The following is a 17,630-nucleotide window of genomic DNA, read 5'->3' as shown; positions in this document are numbered from 1 at the left end:
TGATGGGTTTCAGTCGCATAGGACCGCCCCGAGAGCAGATATGACCATTCGGCGGTGTTCCAGGGCAGGGTGACCCGCCCAGAAGAGGGTTGTGTGACCCCTTTAAAAACCCCTCCCAGCGCCCTCTGCCGATCAGAGTGCAGCACCATCACCCCATAAGTCCCAGCGGCGGGGCAGAAGGGCCATCTTTTACCAGGAATGCGTGCTCTAGAAATCGTGGAAACGTGGACTCCTTCACCACCCGTGTGAGAACTTCGGACTTTGTTTTAGCCCCGAGGGCCTTTGACCATCCGTGGAGAAAGCGCTACATCAGCGACAGTTCCGAGGAGGAGGAGGGAGCGACCGAGGGGAGCCCTTTGGCCCAGCCGTTGATGGATACGCCGGAACCCGAAACGCAACTGCTTGTGAGACACCCCGATGAGCGTGGTGGCCTCTTGTCGTCCACGCCCGTGGAGGAGGAAGGCGAACATAGCTCGGGGGAGTCACCGGAGGACAAGGGGAACGGAAAAGACGTCACTCAGGTAAATGAGTGATTAAGAAGTGACGGTTGATGATGGGGTGTAATGGGGTTAGGAACCGTCGGGTTGTGTAAATCTAAAAACAAGCAGTGGGGTGCTTACTTTCTTTTCTGAAAATCTCTCAACAACTCGACGATGCCTTTCTAGAAGCCTTTTGAGAACTTACACATCGGTAGCCCCGTGGGAGTAAATAGACATAAGCAAAAACAGCTGATGCATTATATGAGAGACAGATATCAAGACGGAAATCTGGAAAAGGACAAAATGGAAGAAAAATCTATTACACCCCCAGGGAAGTTGGGAGCTTGAGCGCTATTTCTGAGATGGCCGCTACTAAATCGTCGGAGGCCGAACATAGTCTAGCCCTCCTTTGCTGCGGGGACGATTTGCTAAGTCATTTTAAAAGGACCAGGTTTCTCTTTACACAGCTAGACATGTTTTCGGTCAGCAACCCCAGCTGTTACAAGCAGTTCGTTATACAGAGGTTGCCAACAACTGTAAAACCACACAACATTCTCAAGCATAACAGACAGTGTTTGTTTGGCATTATCCAACACATTTTTTATAAAGTAACTTTTCCCGCAGTTGCTAGGCCCCGCGAGAATTGCAGAAAAGGGGTGTTTCCACCTCGTATCCATTTTTAAAAGCCGTAGGGCAGGGTTTTAAACCCTTCTCCTAGGACCCTCTTGTTGTAAATGACTTTCAAGTGAGTTTAGGACCCTGCAGTGGTGAGCAGCAGCTGCGTGGGGGGTTGGGAATCCCAGTGGGCCCTGATTCTGGCAGTTAGGTGCCTAAACCATCAGTTAGGCACCTAAGCCCTTTGGTGAATATGGCCCCAAGAGGTACCCTGAGTGATCAGTTCTAGGCACATCTTTTACTTCAGTAACTTTCTAACGATGAAGTATGTATCGTAACCTTTGGAATTGTGAGCTAGGAACGTGTAGTCCTGGAACTCTTTGCCAATAAAGGTCTCAACAAACATAGAAAGACACTCGTCGACCTTAAATTCCCAGGATTTTCCGGCTTTAGGGACATAAGAAAAATGTAATTGGGCGTGTGCAACCCAGTCTCCTGCGTGCATTCAAAATCATAAAAAAAGAGAGTCAGGTTCCACCTCTCCATTTTCAGACAAGTCAGTTTGAGAGCCTCCAGTAGGGGGCATCTCTTTTTGTTTTTTTTCCTCATTACTTCTTTAACCTTTTTAAAAATTTTTACTGAGACCCTGGCCTGGAACTTTTTGGCCGCCATTTGTTTGTCCACCAAGAGCTGTCCCCCCTTTTGTTTACACCTGAGCTGATGTGTACCCTTGAGGGTGCCCTTTTTACCCCGGCCCCTTTCCATGGCTAGTCACGCCTGCTCAGAGCCACCTTTTGGAAAAATTGAAGTATTTTTCAAAAAGTCACCTGCCAGAGCTTTTGCATTTTTGACGTGGTTTCCAGCCCTCCTTTCTCTTAGACCCCTGAGGATATAGCAACCACCAGTATTCTGAACAAAGCCTCATATTTTCCCCAAATCTTCATTAGTTTTCTGAATGAAGCATCATACTTTCCCAAATACTAGAATATGGGGGAGCTGTGACAAGCTTATGGTGTTGGGAGAATGGTTTGTCAGTCCTTGGTTTTTTATTCACAACCCCTAGAGCGCGTGCTCTGGGTTTATGAATGTGAGCGGTTTTGCTCAGTTTTCTCAGGGTTTGGTGTGGCGGTGGCCGCTGAGGAACTGGAGTTGTGTTTGAGTGGTTGGTCTTTACCAGAGTCTTTTGTTTTGTCCTTCGGTTTGACGTATATGAGGTTTGGACTGTCCTGATGTTTCATCTGCACCCTTGTGCTCAGGACCGGCGCAACCCATTAGGTGATCTAGGCGGTCGCCTAGGGTGCTACAATTTGGGGGGCGGCGACCGCGGTGGTATTTCAGCGACAGGACCTTCCGCTGCCTCGGTGGGGGGGCGGCATTTCGGGGCGGGACCTTCCGCCCCCTAGGGCGGCAGAAAACCTGGCGGCGCTCCTGCTTGTGCTGTTTTGTGTTAGCGTTGTTAAAGGTCTCAAAGCAGATTCCTGGTTCTTTGGCGATTCTGGTGGAGGTGTCCCTGTAGCTTCGACTAAAGCATTGTTAGGAAAGCTGCCCGTACCTATGAGGGGGAGAAAAGACATTTTACCAAACTGAACTTTACCGTCTTTCTCACCCACACCTATGGATTTACTTAAAATACAAAACCTCATGAAACAACCAAAGAAATAAGCAAAATATATTTACTGGGCTTCGTCCATCCATCAGTCATTGATGCTGGTGAATTTTCCTTTTCAGCTGTCTCTTTCCTTTTTCTTCTGAGCTTGTTTGCCCTCTCATGTTTTGACCGTACTGTGAAGCAAACAACATTATAAAACACATGAAACTGTCTTGTAAAGTTAAAAAAATAAAATATTCGTTAGGGTGTTTTTCTATTTGAAAAGTCACAGCTTTAAAACAAAATCATCCATTTCAGGCTGTACCACAAACACAGGTTTTGAGTTTATTTCTACCGCTTTAAAAAACAAACCCACAAACATTTTGTAAAAAGACATCTCATTTGGCAAAATAAAAACCAAACTGTTCTTAAAATCCATAGAAAATACTTTTCAATAAACCCACATGCATTTAAAAGGCACATGGTTGTTCTGTCCACCACCACCCCGCCCCCACCCCTGCCATGTGTGTTTGGGCCTTCAGCTTAAAGAACAAGCAAAAATGTTAAGTTACAATTACCCCCAAATCCCTATACAACCTGTGCAATAGCTGAAAGTATTTTTTTTAATTTAACAGTATTAAGCACATCTATAGTTAAAATGGTTTTTACCTTGGCCTGGTGGTGAAATGCAGCTTAAAGTTCCTGGTTCCATGCCAAACAGATCACACTGCAATAAAGCCAGGCACCATTATTTACTAAGACGGCATGGCCAAAGAATGGCATTATAGAATATCTATTTTCAGAGTTCAAAACAGGGCGCATACCTCCTCTTGCAGTCCAGCAGCAGTTCAAGAGCGTTTCTGTTGGAAGAGACAGGCTCCAAGCTCCCTGAGGTTTTTATACCATCCTAACTCTTTGTTTCAAAATAGTCAGCAGGTTGATTGGCTCACCCCTCCCTAGCATTCCCTTTTGTGGGCTGGGCTGGGGGAATACGTTGTCTGCACAACTGGGCTGCTTTTCTTTTCTTTTTTTTTTTTTTTAGTTCAAATACATTTTTCTGTAGGGCCTCTTACAGTGCCCATTCCAAATGGGGGCCCTTTGCAGAGCTCAATGAATGTCTTGGGGCTTGTTTTTTATCAAGGTCCCCCCGGCGCTAAATGTTCTGGGGTTAGGCACAGACATTGCACAGCATAACCAATGGCAATAACAGTGTTTAATAGGATTTCCAAACACAGCTCAGCACACAGGCCCCCGAGTTTGCAGTTTATAGCCACTGAAGTCCAAGTCACACAGTCACAGTGCCGTTGGGCTGACGCATCTACGACACAGCCCTCACAATCTTCAAAAAGCTTTTCCCTAAGGCAGTGATTAAGGACAGCATGAACAGCAACGCGTACAATAGTCCGCAGGACTTTTTTTACGCTCACAACGTGGCACTGGCTCAGTTAGTTCCATGCCAAGCCTCCTCCTAAACTCCTCATAGCCATCATCCTCGGACACCTCTTCAACAATTTGTATCGGCGTTGAGCAGAACCAAGGTGGGCCCAGTTCATCTTCGCTGCTTGATGCAACGCTGTCCAGGGCCTCCTGCTCCTCTAGAAAGGCATCGTCGAGCTGTCGAGCGATTTTCAGAAAAGAAACAGTGTAAATTCCCACTGCTTGTTTTTAAATTTACACAACCCTCTCCCCACCCCCGGTTCCTAACCCCATTACACCCCATCATCAACCGTCACTTCTTAATCACTCATTTACCTGAGCGACGTCTTGTCCATTCACCTTGTCCTCCGGTGACTCCCCGAAGCTGTGTTCGCCTTCCTCCTACAGGGGGGTGGACGACAAGAGGCCACCACGCTCATCAGGGTGTCTCACAAGCAGTTGCATTTCGGGTTCTGGCGTATCCATCAACGGCTGGGCCAAAGGGCTCCCCACGGTCGCTCCCTCCTCCTCCTTGGAACTGTCGCTGATGTAGCGCTTTCTCCGCGGATGGTCAAAGGCCCTCGGGGCTAAAACAAAGTCCGAAGTTCTCACGGGGGTGGTGAAGGAGTCCATGTTTCCACGATTTCTAAAGCACGCGTTCCTGGTAAAAGATGGCCTCTTCTGCCCCGGCACTGGGACTTATGGGGTGATGGTGCTGCACTCTGATTGGCAGAGGGCGCTGGGAGGAGTTTTTAGAGAGGTCACATGACCCTCTTCTGGGCGGGTCACCCCGCCCTAGAACACCCCCGATTGGTCAAATCTGCTTTCGGGGCAGTCCTATATGACCGAAACCCATCACGATTGGTAGAGGGCGGTGGGAGGAGTTCTTAGAGAGGTCACATTATCCATTTCCGAACGGGTCACCCTGCCCTGGAACATCCCCGATTGGTCAAATCTGCTCTCGGGGCGGTCCTATGCGACTGAAACCCATCACGATTGGTAAAGGGTGGTGGGAGGAGTTCTTAGAGGGGGTCACATGAACCCTTTCCGGATGGGTCATCCCGCCCTAGAACACCCCCGATTGGTCAAATCTGCTCTCGGGGCAGTCCTATATGACCGAAACCCATCACGATTGGTAGAGGGCGGTCGGAGGAGTTCTTAGAGAGGTCACATTATCCACTTCCGGACGGGTCACCCCATCCTGGAATATCCCCGATCGGTCAAATCTGCTCTTGGGGTGGTCCTATGCAACCGAAACCCATCGTGATTGGTAGAAGGCAGTGGGAGGTGTTCTTAGAGGGGTCACATGAACCCTTTCCGGGTGGATCACCCCGCCCTAGAACACCCCCGATTGGTCAAATCTGCTCTCCGGGCAGTCCTATATGACCAAAACCCATCACGATTGGTAGAGGGCGGTCGGAGGAGTTCTTAGAGAGGTCACATTATCCACTTCCGGACGGGTCACCCCGCCCTGGAACATCCCCAATTGGTCAAATCTGCTCTCGGGGCGGTCCTATGCGACCGAAACCCATCGTGATTGGTAGAAGGCGGTGGGAGGAGTTCTTAGAGGGGGTCACATGAACCCTTTCCGGATGGGTCACCCCACCCTAGAACACCCCCGATTAGTCAAATCTGCTCTCAGGGCAGTCCTATATGACCGAAACCCATCACGATTGGTAGAGGGCGGTGGGAGGAGTTCTTAAAGAGGTCACATTATCCACTTCTGGACGGGTCACCCCGCCCTGGAACATCCCCAATTGGTCAAATCTGCTCTCGGGGCAGTCCTATGCGACCGAAACCCATCGTGATTGGTAGAAGGCAGTGGGAGGAGTTCTTAGAGGGGTCACATGAACCCTTTCCGGATGGGTCACCCCACCCTTGAACTCCCCCATATTGGTCAAATCTCCTCTCGGGTCAGGCCTATGCGGGCGAAACCCATGCTGATTGGGAGAGGGCAGTGGGAGGAGTTTTTATAGGGGGTCACATGACACACTTTGCTTCCGGTCATGTGTCCGCCTTGACCCCGGAAGTAATACCCCCATGGGTGGGACTTAAGGGGTCAAGGGGCAGGGTTGACGGTAGGGCTTTATACTACTACAAGACACCCTTGGAGGCCCTTGCCTTCCAAAAGGGTGGCTTTGTAAATTTAGTATCAGGTCTTCTTGAACGAGAGTCCTTTGACATTTGGGACTTTGCTTTGTTTTTTAGCTTGGAGAAGGTTTTCTTGAGACACATTAAGATCCGTTTGAGAACTGGATCTTTGCTCCTTGAAGGGGATGGTGTTCTAGCTCTGGAGGCCTTTGCTGGCTTTGGAGGAGAACTGTCAGGACTCCCAGTTGCTTTCTCCCCAGCTTGCGAAAGCCCTGTTGTACTCGTAGCAATGGACACCATCTTTGGTTGCTTGGTGGGGACCGTTTTCCCCATTCCATCCTGCGTCTTGCTCCCGTCTGCTGGAAGGAGCCACACCACTGGCATCTTGTTGTGGTTGGATGACGCTGAGGAGTCTCCTGGAGTCCATTGCTGTGGAATTCTGGGCAAGTCAGCACCTGCAGAGCCAGCTGGTCTCTTCCGTCGAACCTTATCGCACTTCTTGCAGACTCTGATTGGCGGCTGGTCCCTGGAGAGCTTTGAATTCACAGTTCCATCAAACCCGTGTGGAGCCGTGATGTCTCGAAGACCATGCAGCTCAGCAGATAGTTGGTCTGGGGTTTCTTGCCCTTTCGATGCTGCTGCCCCAGGATGGTTCCAGGAGTAAGACCTGGCCATTTGCTGCCTTCTGTCGGTGGGTAGGGCATGTACATCCTCCAGCCACCTCTGACTGGGAGCCCTTAGAGGCAACTGAATAGACCGAGCCTTCTTGGAACGCAGCTGAAACGGTGACCGGTACGGAGTCACGAGGCCCCCACACGTAGGGTGAGAGAGCCGGCCTCTCTCCTCTAGGGAAGGAGACATGAACCTCCTCAGGGAATCCTGGATCCTCATGGGCAGTTCCGATCTTTGCTGCACTTGCATCTTTGTAATGTGGAACTCCAGCTGCTTTTTAACGTCCCTCCCAAGGAAGAGCGGCTCCCCAAGGATGGGAACCACCTCAACCTCGGGCTTTGCCTTCAGGGAGGACAGCTTGGGAACCGGGGGTAGGAAGGCCCGCTGGGATTTCCACAGGGCATCCGGCAAACCCCACTCCTGCTGCAGCTTCTTCCGCTGCGTGTGCCAGCCCAACTTCTCCCTGACCTCATCGAGCAGGAAATCGGTCTCCATCTCACTGAACTCCACCCCAGCTCCCCTGGCTGGGACGGTGGGAGGCACCTTTGCCAGGGGGCTCTGGGTCCAGGGTGAGCAGCCCCCGCTGCATGATGAGATGCTCACGCCTTATGTGGTGTTGGATGGGGTGGGCAGGCTGTTGTCCCATCATTGGCAATGCCGCTGTCCTGGGCTGGCCTGGCTCCCCAGGGGGGCGGAGTGGCCCAGGCAGGGCAGTCTCTCTCACGAGGGGAGCATCTCTGTGAGACTCTCTCACCATCTTAGGAAACGCCTGCATTTGGATCTCCGAGCATTTCTGAGCCAAGTGATCCTGCAGCTTGACCACTGCCGTGGGCACAAGCCTGGCGAGGATGGCACCAGGGGTTGCCATGATCCTGTGGGCCTTTTGGGGCAGGGATCCCAAGGGGCAGGAACCACATGGTTCCTGGATCTCCTGGGCACGCTGAGGGCTGGTGTTGGATGGGATGAGTGGATCCTTCCCAGCCCGCGACAGGCACAATCTCCCTTGTGCGGCAGAGAGGCTCTGACCGAGTCACGGAGGCTTCTCCCAGGGAAAAGGAGCTGGGACTCCAGAGGGAAGAGGGGATGGATTCCATAGAGGAGAACTGGCTGGCCACAGATGTCATCACACTCGGCCTGTGGGAGAGAGCAGACAGGGACAGATGGGACATGGCCCTGCTGAGCGAAGGCGGGGCTTGGGCACAGCCTTCCAACTGTAGTGCAATGGGGCAGTGCCTAGGCATGCATGGCACACCACACTCTGACACAAGGATATCAACTGGCTGACGAAGGACTGAGAGGGGGAGCTGGCACTCATTTGATCTGTAACGATAACCCCTTCGTCACACGCACATGTGCAGCACCTAGCACAATGGGGCCTTGAGCATGATTGGGGACCTAGTGCTATTTTAATAGAAAGATTAGCTACAAACATTGGTCTGGGTGAGGAAGATGTGAGCGTGTGTGTAACCCTGGCCAGAGCATGTTGTGAAGGCCAAGACCATAAACAGGGGTCAAAAAAGAACTTTACAGCAGATTCCAGGCCAGGGACCCTCAACCCAGCAGTTCTGGGCTTTCGTCTCCCAGCCTTCCCTGCTACTTCCCTGGGCTGCTTCCTGCCACTCCTGGTTCCCCTCCTTGCTCTGGGTGCACCAGCTCCAAACACGTCCCCCTCTGCCCAGGGAGGGGCTGCCCTTTCCCAGCAGCAGCCCCTGTCTGGTGCCAGCTTCCTGGCTTTAGGGGCCCCGCCTATTCCTGCCCAGCTGAGCCTGCTTGCCATCAATTCCCTGCTCCCTGGCTCTTCCTCCAGGGGCACCTGTGGAGTTAATGGGTCTGCCTGGCCACCTTAGCCCCTTCCAGTCCTGGGTGGGGTGGACACCCCGTCCCAGGGGGTCATCTGATTGCTGTTTCTTTCAAACACAGCAGGGAGCAGGGGCAGGTTCTAGACAGTCGCCTGCTGGGAGATATTGCTGGACAGAAGGATTTGATCCTACTCCCAACCCAGCTTGTGGTCTCTGCATTTAATTTCCGATAATCCCTCACCTCACTGTCACTGGATCTCACCTTGGAAGCTAAAGCCTTTTAGGCTTGTCTTCACTACCCGCCCGGATCAGCGGGTAGAAATCGATCTCTCGGGGATCGATTTATCGCGTCTCGTCGGGATGCGATAATCGATCCCCGAATCGACGCACGTACTCCACCAGCCCAGGTAGGAGTAAGCGCTGTCAACGGGGGAGCCGCGGTGGTCGATTTGCCGCTGTCATCACAACGGGGTAAGTCGGATCAGATACGTCGAATTCAGCTACGCTAGTCCCGTAGCTGAATTTGCGTATCTGAAATCGATCCCCCCCCGTAGTGTAGACGTAGCCTAAGTGACTTTTCCCCTGTTATTTTAGGATCCTGGAGTGTCTGGTTTTCCCTGCTCCCTCCTCTCTCCATGCACTATCCCCTCCCACCCAGCCCCCAGGCTGGTGCCCCCCCGTGCTGTTGCCTTACGGTATCAGAACTTCATCCAGGTGTCTGGCCACGTACTCTAGCCTCCTCTCAGCGATCCTGAGGGTGGGAGCCAAGGGGAGCTGCTCCGGGAGCTTCCCGAGGCTGTGGAACAGCGAGAGCAGGTAGCTGAGTGCAGGCTCTAAGGGGTGCTTTATGCTGCAGAGCTGAAGGTCCAGGGTTCAAATCCCGCTGGGAACCCGAGGTGGGGGTGGGGCCATTACACAGGTGCTGCCGGATCCTACTCACCGTACCAGAAAAGCCAGCCTTCCTCCTGAACTCTCCACCTCACCTCCCTGGTGTGCACGGGGCTGCTCCCATCAAACATTTTCTCGCCCTCTTGGGAGGGGAGGATGGTCCAGTCCAGTCGACACAATCTACCGCCCCCCTCCCAGGTTAAATGAGCCGCATGATGCTAGAGGAAGGAATGACCCATTGTATGATGCATGGGGGTGGATTAGAGATGGCAACTTCGGCTGGGTGGGGATGAATTGCATGATTCTAAGGAGAATAGTTGCTTGCCTGGTCTATAGGTCGGGGCAGGGGAGGGATTACTAGGGCTACTGCCCCTGGGGGGGGGGTTGAGCTGCATGACACGAGAGGAGGGGACTGACCCACTGCAGATTTATGGAGGGGGGCATTGCTTACTATGTCCCTAGGGATGCACAAGCCTCCTCCAACTCGTCCTCACAGCGTCCAAAACCTGCCAGAAGTGAGACATAAAGGAGACGTTGAGCTGCTTGGGCACCCTCAGCTTCCTAGCGCCCCAGAGCCCCAGATTTCGGGGCACCCTGTGAACGGAGCCCCAGCCAGTGCCTCTGCACGACTGTGGGCATGACTGTGCCTTCGCAGGAAGAGGGGAGGCAGGAGGGGGAATAGACCCTATTTCTCTGCTTTGCGTGGGGCCCGAGTCTGCCAGCGCAGCTGTGGGGTCAGGGGCTGCTTACCTTTCGGTTTCTTCCTTTTGTCCCTGTGCCTCGTCTTCCTCGGAGAAGCCTGCCACACACAGAGAAAGCAGCAGGGTTATAAGAGAACTCCAATAAAACGGGGATAACAATGAGCCAGAGGTGATTGCCATGTGGGGCCAGGGGGCAGTTTTTCCTTGTGGGAGAGTATTGCACTAGGAGGCATCATGGGTAGGCATTGTGCTTTCCTATGATGCAGCCAATATAGGACACACAGCACAACCCATAACAGGGGTCACTGGGATTATCCAGGTTTCAGAGTAGCAGCCGTGTTAGTCTGTATCCGCAAAAAGAAGAACAGGAGGACTTGTGGCACCTTAGAGACTAACAAATTTATTAGAGCATAAGCTTTTGTGGACTACAGCCCACTTCTTCGGATGCATATAGAATGGAACATATATTGAGGAGATATATATACACACATACAGAGAGCATGAACAGGGATCCAGGGGTTGGAGGAACAGGAATTGCTGGTACCAGGAGCCTGCAGAGTTTAGAAGCATTGCAGGAGAGAGCTTCTAAAACTCTGCAGGTTTAAGGACTGCAGGGTATGCAACTAACCACATATACCATGCACCGAATTCAGACCTTGGGGGAGAAATCCAACATCTGGACAGCAGTGTTTCCTATATATACATATTTAGGGAATGCATGAGAGAGGGGTTTTATCTGCATGCATTTGGGATGGCCATGCTACTCCTGAGTGGTGAAGCCATGAATGAGTTATGCAAATCCTCCCACAGAAGTGCGGCTAGAACCCCTATATCATCCTTAAACGGCAGCTGTTTTATACCCCAAAAAACCCCAGTTTGGCATTAGTTCAGCCCACTGGCCTGGGAGCTGCTGAGCACTGATGGGCTCTTGATGGCGACCTTAGGATCATCCTCAGGCCCATTTGGGTGAGTGGTGCTGGTTCTGGTGGCCAGCACTAGGCTAGTCCTGCAGGGAGGGGTGGCATCTGACTCGGAGGCTGGAGAAAGCCGCTATCTAACATTTGAGGCTGCTGCTGCTGCTTCTTAGCATCTGCACAACGTGCCGCAAGTGGCACATGACCAGGATTCATCAATGAATTTGGTCTGTTGGTTGGATCATTAGCTTCCCCAGCCCAGCCTGGGTACTGATGGGGTCAGGGAGTCCAATGTGAACATTGATCCAGCTCCCCCGCCCCAGGCTGCCGAGATGCCATTTGACAAAGGAATAGAAGTGCTGTTGCTGGGTCTGGGTCTCTGCCCAGCCCAGCAGCAGTCATTGGGATATGGTGACTTGTAGATCCCACTTCCTGTCACCACACCTGCCAGCCCCAATAGCCCTATACAACGTAAGCTCATGACATTCTCTCCCTCCCTCAATGTGGAGGAAGATATGCATAGCTCCCCCCCCCCCACCAGTTATGAATTGCACAAACTGGTTTTTAGAATAAACTAAAATCAAGTTTATTAACTACAAAAGGTAAATTTCAAGACATTATCAGGGATAGCAAACAGATCAAAGCAGATTACTGAGCAAATCAAACAAAACACGCAACCTAAGCTTAATACGCTAAATTAACTGGTTAATAGTAGAAAGCAACAGAGGGTCCTGTGGCACCTTTAAGACTAACAGAAGTATTGGGAGCATAAGCTTTCATAGGTAAGAACCTCACTTCTTCTGATACTTGGTTAATAGTAGCACATTCTCACCCTAAATGTTGTTTTGTGCAGGTTGCAAAGTTTCTTGAAGGTCAACTGCACGCATTGCAGCTTAAATATCCAGGTATTCCTTTCACAGGCTAGATCTTTCCCCCTGGGCTCAGCCCCCGCCCTCCTCCCCCTCAGTTTAGTTCCTTTGTTTCTCCAGGTGTTTTCAGCAGTCTTCCTTTTTGGGCAGGGAGGTGGTGGAGAAGAACCTAGATTAACTCACTTCCAAGCCTTCAATAGGATTTGGATTTGACAGGAATCCTTTGTCTCCCAATTTGACCCCCACCCCCAACTCCCTCCTAGTGGAAAAATACCACCACTCCAAAATGATGTCCAGTACCAGGTGACATGATCACATGACCCTGCAGTGTCAAAGCAGCATCCCAGGAAACTTCTCAGGAAGGAGGAAGTTTAGTATCTTCAAAGTCCTAATGGCCCATCCAGGCGGATTGCCTACTGTTTGGTGGGCATTCCCCTGGTGCAAGCACTTTTGTAATTGATACAGAGCCCGTATTCCTAACTTCAGATACAGAAATGATACATCCATACAAATAGGATAATCACATTCAGTAAATCAGAACCTTTCCAATGATATCTCACATGACCCATCTTGCATAAAACATACCTTAGTTATGCCATATTCATAGAACAATATTTCTATGAAGAATATAGGGCGTAATGTCACAGCGGTGAAGAAGCATGTGGACAAGGGCGATCCAGTGGATATCGTGTACCTGAACTTTCAGAAAGCCTTTAAGAAGATCCCTCCACAAAAGTTCTTAAGCAAAGTAAGTTGCCAGGGGATAAGAGGGAAGGTCTTCTCATGGACCAGTAACTGGTTTTAAAGATGGGAAACAAAAGGTAGGAATAAATGGGGAGTTTTTGGAAGAGAGATAAATAGCAACGTCCCCCAAGGATCTGTACCGGGACCAGAGTTGTTCAACATATTCATCAATGATCTAGGAAAGGGGGGAAACAGTGAAGTGGCCAGATTTGCAGATGATACAAAACTAAAGATCATTCAGTCCAAAGCTGAATATACCCTCCTTGTTCCTAGATGTAGAACTCTGTGTTGGGCTGTATGAAATCACATTTTGTTTGAATGGGCCCCATTTGCCAAACAAACTCTCCAGAACTCTCTGTATGACTGCCCTGTCCTCATTGTTATTTCCCATTCTGCCAATCTTTGTGTCATCAGCACATTTTTATCAGCAGCAATTTTATATTTACGTCCAGGCTACACCTGAGGGCAGGTTGCTGCTCTGGCATCTGGCAGGCGCTGATGTCGTCTCTAGGTCAGAATGGGGCTGCCCTCCTGCAATCTCCCGCTAGCCTGTGAGCTGTCAATGCTGTGCTTACATCAGGAGATAGGACGTGGCAACAGCCCAAGGGGGCTGAGCTGCTGAGCTCAGAACTAGGCAGGAGAGAGGGCATCAGATTTCCCAGGAAAACCCTGGGTCTTTTCCGAGCTTTATGACTCTCAATCCCCCAGGCAAGGGACGTTTTTTCCCTACTTGTGAAGCAGAATCTCCCAGCCTGAAGTGATAATCTAGTGTTACAAGTGCAGAAAAACTTTCACGGTATCGCCTGCCCAAGCATTCCAAACCCATGAGCTGGGCCCCACCAAAATCATGAGATTGACTTCAAAATAACGATATCTTAAAACAATTCATCTGGGGAACTCTTCATTTGCCTTCTGGTGTCTGAGCCGCTAGGGTGCACTCAATTGACATTTTCCAGCTTCTCTTTGCAACCATGAGGGCTTAAAATGTGCTAACAAATGAAATGAAATGAAATGAAATCAAATAAAAAGCCGAGATTCTCAGATAAATCACTTCACTCCAGCAGTGGGAGCTTTAAGAAAACCACCCTATATCATCAGATAATAAAGATCCTTACCTCTTATCTAACGCTTTCAGTCAGTGGATCTCAAAGCACTTTACAAAGGAGGTCTGTAGCATTAGCCCCCTTTTAGAGATGGGAAACTGAGGCACAGAGAAGAACAGTGACTTACCCAAGGTCACCCAGCAAGACAGTAGCAGAGACAGGACTAGCACTTAAGTCTCCTGAGTTCCGGCTAGTGCTCTAGCCACTAGGCCACAGTACATTTGAAGTAAGGGGTCATAGTCAGTACATTCCTGTGGTGAGTGGTGGTTATTTTGGGCTCTCCCAATGCCATGGTTGTTGAAGTGACACATTTTGACCTGTGAGCTGTGCTGGCACAGGGGCATCATTGTTAAAACGAGTTTCTCACAGCAGGTTCTTGTTAGGCCTGAACCCAATTAACTGGACCATGTCTCCGATGTCCCGTTGGGAAAGTTTAAAAGCCACTGACGGCCTTGCAGTGCACTGACATACTGGGATTTTCAGAAAGCCTTTGACAAGATCCCTCCCTAAAGGCTCTTAAGCAAAGTAAGCTGTCCTGGGATAAGAGGGAGGGTCCTCTCATGGATCAGTAACTGGTTAAAAGATAGAAAACAAAGGGTAGGAATAACTAATCCATTTCTCAGAATGGAGAGAGGTAAATAGTGGTGTCCCCCAGTGGTCTGTACTGGGACTTTTGAAGTGATAATCAAGATAGCCCAGTTTTTTCTCTTACTTAATTGGTCTCTCAGAGTTGGTAAGACAACTCCCACCTGTCTCTGTATGTGTATATATATCTCCTCAATATATGTTCCATTCTATGCATCCGAAGAAGTGGGCTGTAGCCCACGAAAGCTTATGCTCAAATAAATTTGTTAGGCCTGGTCTACACTAGGCGTTTATGTCGAAGTTAGCGCCGTTAAATCGAATTAACCCTGCACCCGTCCACACTGCGATGCTATTTAGTTCGACATAGAGGTCTCTTTAATTCGACTTCTGTACTCCTCCCCGACGAGGGGAGTAGCGCTAAATTCGACATGGCCATGTCGAATTAGGCTAGGTGTGGATGGAAATCGACGCTAATAGCTCCGGGAGCTATCCCACAGTGCACCACTCTGTTGACGCTCTGGACAGCAGTGCGAGCTCGGATGCTCTGACCAGCCACACAGGAAAAGCCCCGGGAAAATTTGAATTTGAATTCCTTTTCCTGTCTGGCCAGTTTGAATCTCATTTCCTGTCTGGACATCGTGGCGAGCACAGCAGCACTGGCAACGATGCAGAGCTCTCCAGCAGTGATGGCCATGCAGTCTGGGAATAGAAAGAGAGCCCCAGCATGGACTGATCGTGAAGTCTTGGATCTCATCGCTGTGTGGGGCGATGAGTCCGTGCTTTCCGAGCTGCGATCCAAAAGAAGGAATGCAAAGATCTACGAGAAGATCTCTAAAGACATGGCAGAGAGAGGATACAGCCGGGATGCAACGCAGTGCCGCGTGAAAATCAAGGAGCTGAGACAAGGCTACCAGAAGACCAAAGAGGCAAACGGACGCTCCGGATCCCATCCCCAGACATCCCGTTTCTACGAGGCACTGCATTCCATCCTCGGTGCTGCCGCCACCACTACCCCACCAGTGACCGTGGACTCTGAGGATGGGATACTGTCCACGGCCGGTTCCTCAGACATGTTAGGGGACGGGGAAGATGAGGAAGGAGATGAGGAGGGCGAGGCAGTTGGCAGCTCTCACAACGCTGATTTCCCTGACAGCCAGGATCTCTTCATCACCCTTACAGAGATCCCCTACGAAGCGTCCCCAGCCATTACCCCGGACACAGAATCTGGTGAAGGATCAGCCAGTAAGTGTTGTAAACATCTAAACATTTATTTTTAACAAAACAGGAATATTAACAATTAAAAGAATGGGTTGTTCATGATTAGTGTGCCCTAGGCGCTTAACGGTTTAGTAAGGGGCAGTGCAAGTTTTGAAAAGAAATCTAGCAATGTCCGGTTTTCAGTGATTGTCCTGCACAAGCCGCTCTACTGTGTATTCCCTGCTACTGCAGCTACAGTAAAATGCGGTCTATATGTGCGGGGATAGAGCAGTAATCCTCCTGGGACATCTCGATGAAGCTCTCCTGGAGGTAACTTGAAAGCCGTTGCATGAGGTTCTTGGGGAGAGCGGCCTTATTGGGTCCTCCGAAGTACGACACGTTGCCGCGCCACGAGATTATCAGGTACTCGGGGATCATTGCTCTGCACAGCAGGGCGGCATACGGCCCTGGTCTTTGGAGGCTTTCCCGGAGCATTCTCTCTTTGTCGCTCTCGGAGATCCTCATCAGGGTGATGTCGGCCATGGTGACCTGCTTTTAATTAGGTAGGGGAATGTTAGTGTTGGGACTGCTTTCCCGTTCCTTTACAGAACTGTCACCGCTGGTTTGCAGCCACGCGGTGGAGGCGGGAGAGGGGCAGCCGAAAGGGATCATTCCCGGGGACAGCCGCGAGGGGGTGGGACAGGGGCAGAGTTCCCGCTTGCCGGATTGCTGGCAGCAGGGACTGACATTGATTTAAATGTGAAATGAGGCCAGTGGTAATATAAAAGTTTTAAACTGCCACAAGTGTACGGCTTACCATGTCTGCCTGCAACAGAAATTCCGTTGTGCTGCCTCGCTTCTCAAATGTGCTGTTCAAGACCCCAGGCACAGAATGCGAAGGCCGAGAATTCGACCTTGTGCTGAGTGCGCATGTGAAAGGTGCTGTGCATGGTCTTGTTCACAGAGAAAGACTATGTTCTTTGTTCACAACTACATTTATCTTTCAGAGGAATTCACTCCCTTTTTCCCATTTCCACAGCCCCGTCTGCGACTGTCTCACAACCTAGCCTGGAATCACACTCCCAGAGGCTAGCGCGGATTAGGCGTAGGAAGAAGAGGACACGGGAGGACATGTTCTCTGAGCTTATGGCCTCTTCCCAAGCCCAGGCAGCACAGCAGACCCAGTGGCGGGAGAACTTGACCCGAATGCACCAAGCCAACATGGATCGGGAGGAGAGGTGGCGGCAGGAAGACCAGCAGGCGACTCAAACGCTGCTTGGACTACTGAGGGAGCAAACGGACACGCTCCAGCGCCTTGTGGATGTTCTGCAGGAACGGAGGCAGGAGGACAGAGCCCCGCTGCAGTCCATCTCTAACCGCCCTCCCCCGCCACCAAGTCCCATACCCACCTCACCCAAAGTGCAAAGAAGGAGAGGCGGCAGAGTCCCTGCTAACTCTCACTCCACCCCTGCAGAGAGCTCTAGTAGCAGAAGGCTCTCATTTCCCAAAATTTGAAAAGTTCTTTCCTTCCCGCCTGACACAAGCCCACGTCCAAGTTTCACCTCCCAATGCCATGTGTAGTTGATAATAAAAAATTCGTTTCTGTTAACTACTGTTTCAATCATGTTCTTTTGGAGGAGGAGGGGAAAGGGGGTTGGAAATTGGACAGGACAGTCTCCTTTGGCAGGGTACATAGTCGGGGGCAGGCACAGCAGCAGGGCACATACACAGTGCAGTGATGCAGTGACTAGTTGCCCCGGTTAGTCTGGGAGGTTGTTTTGATGTAATGTTGGGGGGGGTGGGTTGCTCTGTGACTTTGTGGCGGGGGAGGGCAGTTACAGATCTTAAGCGCCGGTCCTTAGACAGGATCACAGAGCCACACAGCATGGGATCTGTAACTGTCCTCCCCCTGCCACAAAGTCAAATAGACCTCCCATACACACAGTCCCGATCAGGAGGGGTGACAGGC

At 50.9% G+C, this 17,630-nt stretch overlaps 1 protein-coding gene across 1 annotated transcript; it reads left to right on the top strand.

Annotated features, from left to right (window-relative positions):
- Nucleotides 1-14,662: 14,662 nt before the first annotated feature.
- On the top strand, nt 14,663-17,270 carry LOC135980778 (uncharacterized). Its single transcript, XM_065580896.1, has 2 exons — nt 14,663-15,706; nt 16,701-17,270. Exons 1-2 carry the CDS (start codon nt 15,130-15,132, stop codon nt 17,174-17,176), a joined length of 1,053 nt encoding a protein of 350 aa, XP_065436968.1. The 5' UTR covers nt 14,663-15,129; the 3' UTR covers nt 17,177-17,270.
- Nucleotides 17,271-17,630: the final 360 nt, after the last annotated feature.

Source organism: Chrysemys picta, chromosome 1 (assembly GCF_011386835.1).
Source record: "Chrysemys picta bellii isolate R12L10 chromosome 1, ASM1138683v2, whole genome shotgun sequence".
NCBI classification, from domain to species: domain Eukaryota; kingdom Metazoa; phylum Chordata; order Testudines; family Emydidae; genus Chrysemys; species Chrysemys picta.
This window is presented reverse-complemented; position numbering and strand designations above follow the sequence as displayed.

Excerpts from the sequence above, each read along its gene's own strand:
- LOC135980778 (XM_065580896.1), top strand. The coding sequence starts at position 15,130 with ATGCAGAGCTCTCCAGCAGTGATGGCCATGCAGTCTGGGAATAGAAAG. Across the intron at positions 15,707-16,700 it reads ATCTGGTGAAGGATCAGCCA|CCCCGTCTGCGACTGTCTCA; the intron begins GTAAGTGTTGTA and ends CCATTTCCACAG.